The 12,721-nt window shown below is 29.3% G+C and overlaps 2 protein-coding genes across 3 annotated transcripts in view; one reads left to right on the top strand and one right to left on the bottom strand.

Annotated features, from left to right (window-relative positions):
* Window positions 1-913: 913 nt before the first annotated feature.
* On the bottom strand, window positions 914-2,535 carry LOC148229256 (caspase-1-like). Its single transcript, XM_088197788.1, has 5 exons — window positions 2,401-2,535; window positions 1,826-2,010; window positions 1,573-1,736; window positions 1,210-1,339; window positions 914-1,134 (listed from the first exon to the last, which is right to left on the bottom strand). Exons 1-5 carry the CDS (start codon window positions 2,424-2,426, stop codon window positions 956-958), a joined length of 684 nt encoding a protein of 227 aa, XP_088053914.1. The 5' UTR covers window positions 2,427-2,535; the 3' UTR covers window positions 914-955.
* A 6,078-nt stretch (window positions 2,536-8,613) lies between these two features.
* The window catches only part of bowl (brother of odd with entrails limited), a 61,122-nt gene continuing 57,014 nt past the window's right edge, over window positions 8,614-12,721 (top strand). The window contains exon 1 of one of the 2 annotated variants that reach the window (XM_088196477.1): window positions 8,614-8,864. The gene's annotated coding sequence lies outside the window, so the exon portion shown is untranslated. Of the gene's footprint in view, window positions 8,916-12,721 lie in introns of both variants that reach the window. The other variant, XM_088196478.1, reaches the window with a different exon arrangement.

Below are 12,721 nucleotides of genomic sequence, written 5' to 3'. Positions count from 1 at the left end.
AAAGATATGTAAATATAGCAGAAATTAGGTGGTGTAAATAAAATATTTTTATTTTTTAATTGATAAATTTTAGATTTTATGCCACCTTAAATGTTTGTGAAACTGAAACCGTGGTAGTGATGTATTTGTCTTAAGAATATTTATTCGGTTAAATATATTAAATGTAGTTGACGAAATTAATTTAAAATTTGTAGCCAACCGGAGAACAGATTAAAACTTAAATATTTTGTGTAGTTTATTGCTCACAATCAATTATTGCCAACATCAACGGAAAGAGAGTGAGTATTCTAAGTGGCAAAAATATTCACTAAGAATATTAGAAACATACTATATGAATTATCGCAAGATATTTATTTTGCTCAACAAAAATATTTATTTGTGTATTATAATTTTAATTTCAATTTTACACAGATGTGTAAATATTGCTATAAATTTTCCAATAAATAAACTAAAGTCTTGAATTTTTCTTCTCAGTACTATATTTCATTTTCCAAGATTACAAAAAAGCCGATATTTAAGAATCAGTACTAAAAACTGAGTATGTAACTCTTGTTAATCGGTCCTCCGTTTGGGCCGAATTCCTTTATTTGCATACACTTGTATCTTTATATTTGTAAGAACTATATTTTCTGACGCGGCAGTCCACAAAAGTCTAAGTAGGAGGTCGTATCTAGCGTCGGTCAGTGCATGGTTTCTATGCAAAATCCCCATCGTGCGAGTCCCCATTCTTGTTGCCCATTAAACGTAAATCTTACAAACTTTGAAAGAGTCCCTGTTAGTCTTTGTGTTACAAATTAAATATACGAACGTTGTTTGAGCAGTAAGGTTATTGATCCTTTCAGCGGCTTATTTAAAAGCGCGATATAAAATCAGGAAGGTTTCTTATTTGTGATTTAAAAAATATATGCCTAAAAATTATGATATTGTTTTATTTATAACATATGCATACAAAATCTTAAGATTTAGGTGTTTTGTTAAAATAGAAAGTGCTTGTGAACGTCGACACCACTTTAGGAATACAGTCAGTGTGTGCTTGGACGTATGTTAGTATTTTGTTAATATCCCATTCTTCACCCTTTTCTTCCAGAACTTCAGAAAGTATTTTAATAAAGCCAGTTTTGCTTTCGTTTAGTTCTATAAACATCATAGTAAAAAATAAATTTATATCATTACAGTAAATAATATGCATGTATTACTAAAATCAATTACCTTCATCCGATTGAATGAACATTTGCAAAAAATTCGTCATTGTGGGAATTCTCATCAAAGTGCCCTTCATCTTTCGGGGAGGTGTTAACATTTCCCCATCTGCTTCCAATTCGCCGGCAACTCGAAGGGCCTATGGTAAAGAAATAATTAAAAGATACCTTAAAACTACTTTTGTTCATTGAGACAATTATCGTATTATTAAATTCGATCATAACTTATAAACCATAAAAATATTTAATGTAAATATTAAGCTTTAATTGAGCAATTGAATAATATTTCAATATAAGTTAGAAGTATATTTTATAGTTAGCAATTTATTTATATAAGAGGGTTAATTTTAAATAATCTATTATAATTATAAACCTGAACGAAGAAGAGCTTAGGTATATTGATTAATTCCTTAAAACCAATCCATAGCTCATCCATTGAATAGTTTCCATTTTTTGCCAATATCTTACCATTTCCATCGCAATTAGTTACGACAACAACGATCAAGCACTTTATATCCTGATTCTTTTTATTTTTAACTGGAATTTTAAATAGAATTATTTTTTCGCCGTGTGTTATATACAAACCTAAAAAACATATATCTTTAATTTTGAAAATAAAATCTTACGGTCATTCATTTTTGTGTAAATTTCTTCTGCAGTGAAACCATCAAATAAATCGACTTTAAAATTTAGTTTTTTCAAAACATTTTTCATCGCATTAGCTTCATCCTTGGATTTATCTCCTGATTGAACATTATTGAAAATAATGGCGTATCCTTTTTTATCGATTGTATAAAACGTTCTTCTAATGCTATAACATATTTATTATAATTAATATTGAAAAAACTATTGGGGAATTATAAATTGATAATATTGCTATCAATGGTAATGTTTTTTAATCGGCAAAAAACTCGATTTATCATATTGATTTATCAGTTTGACAAAAATATATATCTATTAATCATATATTTTCTAATATATCCCATATTTAATAATTTATGTGAAACATAAAATTAAAAAAATTCGTGAAGAGATAATTACTCACAAATAATTATTAACATATTTTACTAATACAAGGTCGTACAAAATTACTTTATTTATTATTTCTTTATTTATGTAGTTAAATTTATATATTTTATAAGTTATAGACAATACTAAACGGGTACTACTTTTTGTGAATTATAATATATGTTTGACTCACGGCTCAGCAGCGTCTTGAAAGTTCATCTTAAATATTGTGTGCCACGTCGCTCACAAGATACTAACAAGTAATGGCGAATCTTAGCTATCAAATTTTATTATAAGCTTTATGAAACGGTTGTGTGATATATTATCTTAGGTACGACTCACTTATCCATCACGTAATCATATTAATATATAACTCATGATTTTTCAATTTGATAACAATTTGCGGTAATGTATTTTTAAAAGTGAAAGGGAAGCTATATATTTTACTTAATAATGTAGATAGAAAATTTGGTTTATATGAAAAGTCATTGACAAAAAATATATTGGGTGCTCTGTACTACTTAAATAACTTTTTTTATAGATTTAATAAAATAATAGTTTTTTATATAAAATTAATCTTATTTATTTTTTTTATGAAACAATATTTTTACTGAAAATTATATGATTTATTCAAAAATATTATATATGAATAAATAGTGAAAAATGCATATATTAGTATTTTTTAAAACTTTATATTTGTAATTATTAAAAAAGGTTCGCATCTTTTTCATATATTTTATTAGAAAATTTAATAATATGTTCACTACTTTGCTAATAACTTATTTACCATTTTGGTTCACAACTTTAATATATTTTATTTTATTTTGTAAAAGATGTAGTTATATATTTTTAATTAATACAAATAGTAAATTTCAGTAATTTCCTATAATTTTAAATTAATTAATTTAAATAGTTAAAAAACTAAAAACTAAAATATTTTATTTATGTTCTAACGATTCAGAGCTAGAAGTGAAGGTTCTCTTTTCTAGAATAAAGCATGTGATATTATATAACTATACTTAAAATCAATAACGTCAGTACCCTAAATCACATTAAATACGATAATCGATTACTAGTTAAAATACAATAAAATTATATATGTATATATTTATTAATGTATAATAAAAGCTTGATAGTTAAACGTAGTGAATTATTTTTTTAGCGCCTTAGAAATAAAAAAGGCTGCCACATTTATAAAAAATATAATATTTTTACATCGAAAGAGTTAATATAAGTACACACACGTGTTACATACACTTGTGAAATTACATAATGAATAGCATTAGTGGCAATTATTTTTTATCTCAATAGTACTAAAATCGGAAAGCTGGCTTAATCGTTTGTAAATATTGTCGATAGTATATCTTTAGCTAATATCCATTAGGATCTGAAATCACAGTCAGGGGTTTCATTATTATTTATTTATTTTATGGAATATTTACTTATTTTCATTCTGGAATATGTCGTTCAGCGAGAAAGTTTAAAATATTTTTTCAAAATATACCATTTTATTATATTTTTTTACAAAACTAATGGTGAGTTTTTCCTCGCATATAACTTTAATTATTTTCTTTAAAAGCTTGTGTATTTTGTAGTTTATTCTTATAAATTCCTTAAATTTTATTTTAAATTATATATTAATTCAATATTTTAGACGCGTAGCGAAGTTTTTGCTCGAAATCTAATCAATAAACATTTTATTTTAACAATTTAAAATAAATAAGGTTGTGTTACATTTATGAGCTCAGCACTCTATTTATAAAAATATGTATCATATTTTATTAAAATATTGCGGCCACCTTGAACCATCATTTCAGTATATCAATAGAAAATAAAACATTAGACTAGCGATATGATGCTAAATTTTCCTTGCCAGTGTAATTCAATTTTTTAAAACAGGTATGTATTATTTCCTCTAACGGTTAAAAAAAATCCGTTTTGGTATTTTGAGATTACCGGCCGTTTTGCAGTATCAATAAAAAACAGCAAAATGGACAAATTTTATAAAAGCAGCATTTTTGTTTTACGCAATAATTTGTACTCAAGAATAAGCCAGCTGATTAAATTGCTGATCTTCTTTCCTTCTGATAACATGTAAATCTAAACGCCACCGAAAGGAAAATCATTTACTGGTGGTAACTATTCGCTAAATAATAAATCGTTTGTTTTTAATTTTGAACGTTTCTCAGAACCATTTTAAAACGGTTGTTTGAGTTTCTAAGTGCTTCTATAAAACCGTCTTCTTTTAACAGGTGCCAGGGATAGCAATGTTTGTGAGCTACGAGTCAGTTGTTCCAGGATCGTCGAGCAGTGCAGATAGAACAGAAAGGTTGGTTACCCCACCTGCTCCTTATTATCAACCAGACTTCTTGTAGGTTTGGCATAGTCGTCTTTGCGCTAAAAAGTACTCCACCTCACAATCAATATTGTATGAAATATGTCTTTGCTGCATTGAAAAAAAAAGGCTTACAGATTTAAAAGTAGTGTTTTTCTCGAGAACAATACCAAATTAAGAATTCTCAAAAATGTTCATGGAACTTTTGTTCTTAAGAAATAATTTGTACGAATATTTTTAAATGTTTTACAACCGCTGCATAAGTAAAGGTGAGTCCGTACCAGATGTTGCTTTTTTGACGTCGCCAATAAATTGTTTATGATTTTCTCAACTAATCGGATTTGTCTTTGCTTTGGTAATTTATAAACTACATTTATAATCAGATAAGAAGAAATCGCTTCAAATGGAAATAAGCAGATGGCAAGAAATTGTGGGGGCTATTTACGGAGTAACACTATAAAATTTTTTTGTCGACGATCCTGTATACTGTTTTTCTAATAATCCAAAGAGTTATTTTGATGGAATTATAAAAATAAAGATTTTCCCTGCGATTTACGTATAAATTTGAGAAATCGAATTCCTTTGTAACCCAACGCTCTGTAATCAATCGAAATAACTATATTTTGTCCTGGTCTGGAATTAGAAAAAGTTTTAATGTTAAGCACTAGATATATATGTCCAATAGCTAATGATATTATATTTCTAATGAATTTCAATTTCTATCTTTCTTGTTGAAATAAAAATAAAATCATAAATAGAAGTAATTAAATTGATGTATTGATTTTTAAGATATTTTAAAGTTTCTATTTGTAGTTGTTAAATTTATATTTGCATTTTAGGTACCCAAAAAAATAATGACTTATTTATATTTCAGTGTGAAATACATTTTGTAGAAAATGATTCAGAAAATGAAAAAATGAAAATGAGACATTAATATATTTAAATAAATTATTAAATGCATTAATTATAAATTGGCTAGCCCTGGTTTTGATTACGATAATTTGGGATTTGCACAAAGCGCCCAGTACAAATCACAATTTCTGATATTCCTAATTTGGATTAATCGCGCCATATGGCTATCGCTCTACTGCCATATTCGCTTCCGAGTGCTTAATTACACAGAACACCGGCAGATGCCGTTACACGATAATACCATTACGTCAACAAGCGAAATGACACGATTAAGTACTTATCGCGGTTTAGGACTAAGTCTGCACGTCCGTGATTTGCAAAGATCTGACCTGATTTATCAGAAAATCTACGACCGATGATGCCATACATGAGTCAATAACGTTGGTAACGTTATCAAACAGTGAATAACGAAAAAATAAAAAAAATATGATTTAATCTAGCATAAAAAGGTATCATTCAGAATTACGAATATGATTTAAGTATAATATATCAATAGTAAGTTTAATTTATCTCACACTAAGACGCGACGCTATGCCAATATTTTTTCTGGAAGTAAAATTAAGTAGCAAAACATATTATTTTACTCTCTTGGAACGTCAATATATTATGATCACAAAAAACATATTTTATTTGGATTTTTATAAAAAGAGTAATTTATTTTTATTCTGCTGCTATTAAAAATATTTTTGAAATTAATGACGACATATTGGATGTCAGACAATGCCCAAAACGGTTGTCAGAAAATGCCTATTCTGTTAAACTTAATAAAAATAACATCTTATATATGATTTTTCTAAGCCGCTTCCGCTTCCGGACGCGCACGCTTTAAAATAAAACATTATATGCACAATTTTCTACTTTGTAAATCGTATCGCTTTGTATGAACGGTGTATAATAATAAACGTAAACAAAGGAAATATATGTATTTAATTATAATTAATAAAAAAAAATAGAGTTGACTAATGAATTCTTTTGTTGTCGACCGATGAAAAATAAGCATTTAAATATAAAACAAAATGGCCGATATCAACGTGACAACAGTTATTATTTTGCTATGCGACAAACGAATTTTCATTTTTTTGTCATGTGCGTTGTTTGATTTGACTGAATATAAATAATCGGATAGCAAATTCACTAGGTATGTTATAACTATGAAAATGAAATATATACATAATGTGTGTAAGGATTATAAGAATACATTAATTAAACTAGATAAACAATCCTAAAACAATCTTCGTGATGAAATCTCCAAATTTTGAATTATCGTCGACGCAACGGGTTCCGAGGGCGAAAAGTAAGTTTTTCCTTTTTTAATACATAAAAAAATATCATTGCTTCTGATTTAATGCACATATTTGTTAGATTTGACTGAATATATTTTATCTCTGGCCACTTTAATTTTATTTTTAGAAAAACACATTTTTTCTAATATGTTTCGATATTTTCTCTGTTAGAAAGTTTTACTAGTTTATCGAATTATTATATTTTCTACTAAAATCTAAAACATTATCGTTTTTATTTAATTTTCCACTTTCTTCACCATTCAGTTTCTTTAAAATTGTATCAACCACTCAAGGAAAAGTCATAAAAACTATTTTAATATCAAATATTTTTCGATGGACGATTTGAATTGACAAAATTTATTGTTACTTTAAACAACTTTGACTTCGTAGATTACATAAATTTGAAACAAAAAAAAAAATAAAAATAAAATCTTTGTATTAAAAAAAAAGCTGTGTGACAATGATTAAAAAATAATCAAGGAGTTAACAATTAAACCTCATACGGTAATTAATTACTTCCAAATACATTTTCATCAGTAGATATATATTTTTACTATCAAAAATATAATTTAACTGAGGCGCTAATATGCTTCTCTAACTATGAAACACTATTTGACAGTTGCGAAAAGTCCACTTGCTGTTCAAACCCAAGTCCAACCTAATGAAAGTTCTAAAACTGATTCAATTTAAGTCCAAAATACAAACTAACCCAACTCATCTCTCACAGCGAAAGAATAAGTACAGACAGACATTGTAGCATAGAAAAGTCTTGCCTATTATCATTTAATCAAGAAATTATATTACGATGTTAAAAAATATATAATACATATGCTATTTTTGTCATGAGGCCAGGAATCGTTGTTTTACCAAGGCCCGGGCTCGCTCTCGATGGCCCTGAGTGTATATATAATATATACATTATATAAAATATAGATATCAAAATCATTGTATCGTTAAAATTTGTCTATAATAAATTGTCATTTTTTATGGATGTACGTAAATGATATTTATTACATTGTTAAGGTTTTTTAATGTTTCTGATATTTGTTTGATGTATTTTTAATTTTATTTTGTATATTTAATTAAAAAAATCTATTCAGAAAATTATTTTTTTAAGGGTTGGGCTGATAATTATTTTTGCGGGGGGGGGGGGAAGGATAAAAATCGTAAATTCCGCCACTGGTTTGCATTATCAAAATAAGGAAAAATATATCTTTAATAAACTGTACATTTATATATTTATCATAAATTAGTTAGTGTTAGTTTTAGTGGTGTTTCGTTATTTTTGTGCTATTTATTTTACTGTAATCTTTAAGTAGATATTTTTACACAACACTTCTTCCATCTACTTAAAGACTATGGATATTGTTTGGTAACTATATTTGATACAATTGAATACGTTTGATTTTATTTTTTTCTATTTAAGATTTCCTTATTATAAATACTGTATTTACTGTTTTTAACAATATATTCAATTTTTGATGTCGTGAAAATTTATGTCTATAACATTCAAGAATTTTTCACATAATTGACGTATTCGAAAATTGTGAAAAAAATAGGGGTGGGGGCGTCAAATAGCATTTTCACCCCCGGGCACAAGCTACTCTAGCTAGGGCACCGGTGCTATGTTTATATTTCTTCCCTGACTATGTAACAAAGACAACTCTATAACGCTCAAGTTTTATTTTATAGTGCAAAGGGTCACAATTTAGAAGGCTTTTTTCGTCCGCGCAAGCCGCCACCTTTTGTACATACATATATTCACACTATGTGCGTATAGTAGTGTCGCGGTTGTATGTATGGTGTCGTGTGTGTGGGTGTCGGCGTGGCTGTTGTCCGCCGACGGGAGCGCTACCGCGGCGGCCGCGGCAACTACCTGCGCCTCCTGAGCAGCCGCAGTCGCCGCCGCGCCTCCGCCAGCGACGTATGTGACCGCGCGGTGTATGTTTTCTGTTGTTGTTTAGTGCGCGCAGTAGTGTCCGCTGACAGTGGTGTTGACAGTGACGAAACAGTGCACGCGCATGCGCAATGCGAAAATGGACCAGCGGCTCCGCTGCTCCCACCAATCCCACCGGATTCGCGCAAGATAGATAAGCGCGCCAGGCTGGCCGCGCGCGCGCCCAAGGGGTAAGATCGCCACGCAGCTTCTCAAACACGCGAGGCGCAGATTCTCAAACTGTGAGATGATCAAAACTGTACACATTTTAACAAAACAAATGTATTATTTGTTTGGCCGCGCAGTGAATTGTTTTCAATATTAAAAACTTCAATATTATTTCACGCAGTTTTAGATAGTAATTTTCTTAATAATGTGTAACATTATAAAAGTTACAAAATGGTGCTATGAGTTACTTGTAGCTCGCCATTAGATTTTTAAATAACTGTATTTATTTTAAATAACATATTCTAAAACGAATTATATTTTGCAATTCATGTATTTTTTCAGTATTTTCACCTTATTTTTAGTTCCCTTTCAGATGTATGTAGATCTAATACAAGTCAATAAAAGTAAAACAACTTTGACTGACACAGCTGTTTTTTAAAACAGATCTATTTGCAATTTAAATAGACGTTGATGGTAGCTCATTTATGCAATTTCCTTTACTGTGATGTATACCGAGTGTACATGTCATGTTAATGTGTGAATATCACTATAAATGTGTCAAATATAATGTCCATATTTTAGGTATTCTTCCGAGATACACTTACATATTAAATTCAATATTTATAATATAAAAATAGGTCTCATAAGTAACAAAAATAATAATTCACCAACACAGCCAAAGCTAGGAAATGTTAAAATGTAATGTTTGCGTACATAGATTTTTAACTTGATTTTTCAATAATATTTTTATAAATAAAAATTGGTGTGTTCAACATCTGCAGTTATACAAAATAATTCCAAAAACCATTGCACTAAATTAGTACTTAACTTGTTTCGATCATGATTATTTATTATTATTATATGTTTTCAATTTTAAATCACTGATTTACACAAATTTTTTTGCATGTAAACTAAGTGTACATCATCGGAGACTTGGACATATATATGTTATTATTTTTTATTGTTGTTTGTTTTTATATTTCCTATAATCTTACTTATTACTATTATTTTATTGATATATCTAATGAGATTTTGATAACTCTTCCGACACTCCCAACATGGAACTCCCAACTAGGGTTTGCAATATATAAATTTGTCACAACTAGGGTTTGCAATACATAAATCAATCACATAAATTTGTTTTTAGAATAAAATATGCCGCTTTTTAAGCAAACAGATTTATGATTTTCAAGGCACACCTTTCTCATAAGATGCATTCGGATAATTATACCTGATTAAAAATAATAATGAGTAATACAGGAATTAGTTTTATTAGAAAAATTGGTGGTGATCTGGCCTCTGATATATAAATTTAATAGGCATTTAGAAGCGTTAAATGTTTTTCTGTACTTATTGTTCCAAAAAAAGAAAGATTTAATGATCGTATTGTCGAAAATCTTTTTTCCAAAAATATAATAAAGTAATAAAAAAGTAGATATAAATTGGACAAAAAGGTTTTTGTCCATAGTAGTCTTATTGATTTTTATTAGTACTCATAGACAACACACTAAAGAATTAGCGTACAAAGTATTTTTAGAAGTACCTGAATGTAAGGAAGATTGTTTACAATCTTTTTATATTTCAAATACGAAATATGCATAAATAGACAGGCGGATAATTGGATATATACTTCGGCAATATAAGTCGAAATTTGACCTAATTGTTCAATTTATTTCACAAAAAAATATTAAAATCAATGGATTTTTCCGCAAACTCGCAAGCGTGTCAATATTCAACAATATATCACAGCATAAACTAAGCAATAAAGCATTTAGTTCGATTTTAAATGAATGGACATTAATCAGATTTACCGACTAAATAATATTTAATGCTATAACTAATTCTAATCAAGCAAAAATTATACAATTCACAAATTTCTATAAAGCATAAAACTTGAAAGGGATATTGATAAAATATTTTAACATTGTTCGAGCTTTACTCGGATTATTTTTTCTGTCTTTTTTATTACCAAATCATAAAAATTTTAATAATAATATCTATATCGGTAATACCGGTATTGACTGATTTGTCCCTCGGTAATACCGGTATTGAAAATTCTTAGTCTTTGAAGCCGCTTTTATTGTCTCTATCGTTGTGTGTCCAGGAGATTTTCAATGCTTTTCAGTGCTAGCTGATCTAGGTTATACAAGCTTCATTATCCAGAGGTATGGTATGGTTATGGTTATTATAAATCAACTGATTTATACAATATAACAATTTATCAAAAAAAACTTTCTTATAGCTCCCGATTCAGACCACTTTTAGTACCATATTTCCATAATATTTATTTAACTTCAATTTTTAAGAAATGAGAACCATTGGTTTTACTTTCAAATAAAATAGTTTATATTGTAAATGTGACAGTAGCGATACGTCTATTTGCTGTACAAACTCAACTTGACCTAATGTAAGTTTTAAAATTATATATTTTTTTTAACTTTCATTATATTAATTCGTTTTTAATTATATTAATATTAAAAAATATACATATACTGTAACATAACTTTCAATTCTTAACTTAAAAAGCTGATTAAATGGTATTTGTGTGATTGAAGAAAAAAACGAATAGCTTTTGTGCCATTTATAATATAGTGTTTATCGCATTTGTCAATCCTCAGGTATCAATGAATGTCATGAATTACGTAAAGTCCCTAAGAGGGGTACAGAACGGTTTTATTTTGTTAAATAACTTCTTAATATTTATTGCAAATAAATATTAAGAAGTTATTTAACAAAATAAAACCGTTCTGTACCCCTCTTATGGACTTATAATGTATTTAGAAACTGAATCAAAGCATTTTATTTACACTAATTAATATTGTTTTTAACGTTGATAATCTTTATAAACATCATGTGGATGGTATATGACCCATCTAGACCCTCAGAGTTACCGGTAAGATGATGAAGGCTGCTCTAGATTCAATATATGATTGATCATGGTTTTTAGATACTTGGGGAATGTCTATCTGATCTTAGAGGCAATTTTCCGGTTTCTTGTGACTTCCGAGAGCATTATATTCATCACGAAGAGCGTTTAGTACACCTACCTCACCTTTTAGTCAAAGAAACACCCTCGCACTTTGTCGCCCGCCCAAAGTGCTTCGATCCACTTCCCGCCTACCTGTATAGCACCGATGGTGGCACCAAAGTGTATCTCATTTCAAATCGCACAGTCTTTAGCGTTATCTAACAAAATTTTCTTCTCGTTTGCCTTATTCGAGTGTCGAAGGGAATGCCGATCGGTTTACATAACGCCGATCCACAACTTTCTGGTCAAAACGGCGCGATACAAAACCTGTTTGTACCTCCATTTTTTTCTTCTCCTTCTGAGAGCTAATCTCGCGCCGCGAAACGTTTCTAGAGTCTCTTCTGGAGTTGAGGTTGATGCCTTTTCCGCTGCGAGTAATTGCTACAAAATATCTTACGGCTGACTCGTACGTAGTACGCCAATTAAGCTATCTGATTCTAAAAGTCAGCGTTATAGAAAATTACCCCCTTCGCTTTTATTGTCTGTACGCGGCTACCTCACACGTAAGGCTCCGCGGAATAAATTAGACTTAGCCATTGTTTGCAAATGCGGAACAAAACTAACCTACCTGACCGAAGCGAACGGTACACTTGCTCTATTTTTTCATATCGTGCATAATCAAGCTGCCATATTCTCATATACATAGACACACAATAGAGAGAAGGTTAGCACTTATTGATAGATAGATTTCGCAAGATGATGTTCCTTAATCATGGTATTTTTTTTTAGAATTATAGGTAGGTGTAAAAGAAGTGCATTATTGCCTTTTCAATTGTTGAATAGCAGTGGATTGTGTTGTGGTTTCGCAGCAGGTAGTTACAGGTGAAAAAAAATCTGACAATGCACGCGTAG

This window comes from Plectrocnemia conspersa, unplaced genomic scaffold (assembly GCF_051122295.1).
Source record: "Plectrocnemia conspersa isolate PC_06_02 unplaced genomic scaffold, ASM5112229v1 ptg000011l, whole genome shotgun sequence".
Classification (NCBI taxonomy): Eukaryota; Metazoa; Arthropoda; class Insecta; order Trichoptera; family Polycentropodidae; genus Plectrocnemia; species Plectrocnemia conspersa.
This window is presented reverse-complemented; position numbering and strand designations above follow the sequence as displayed.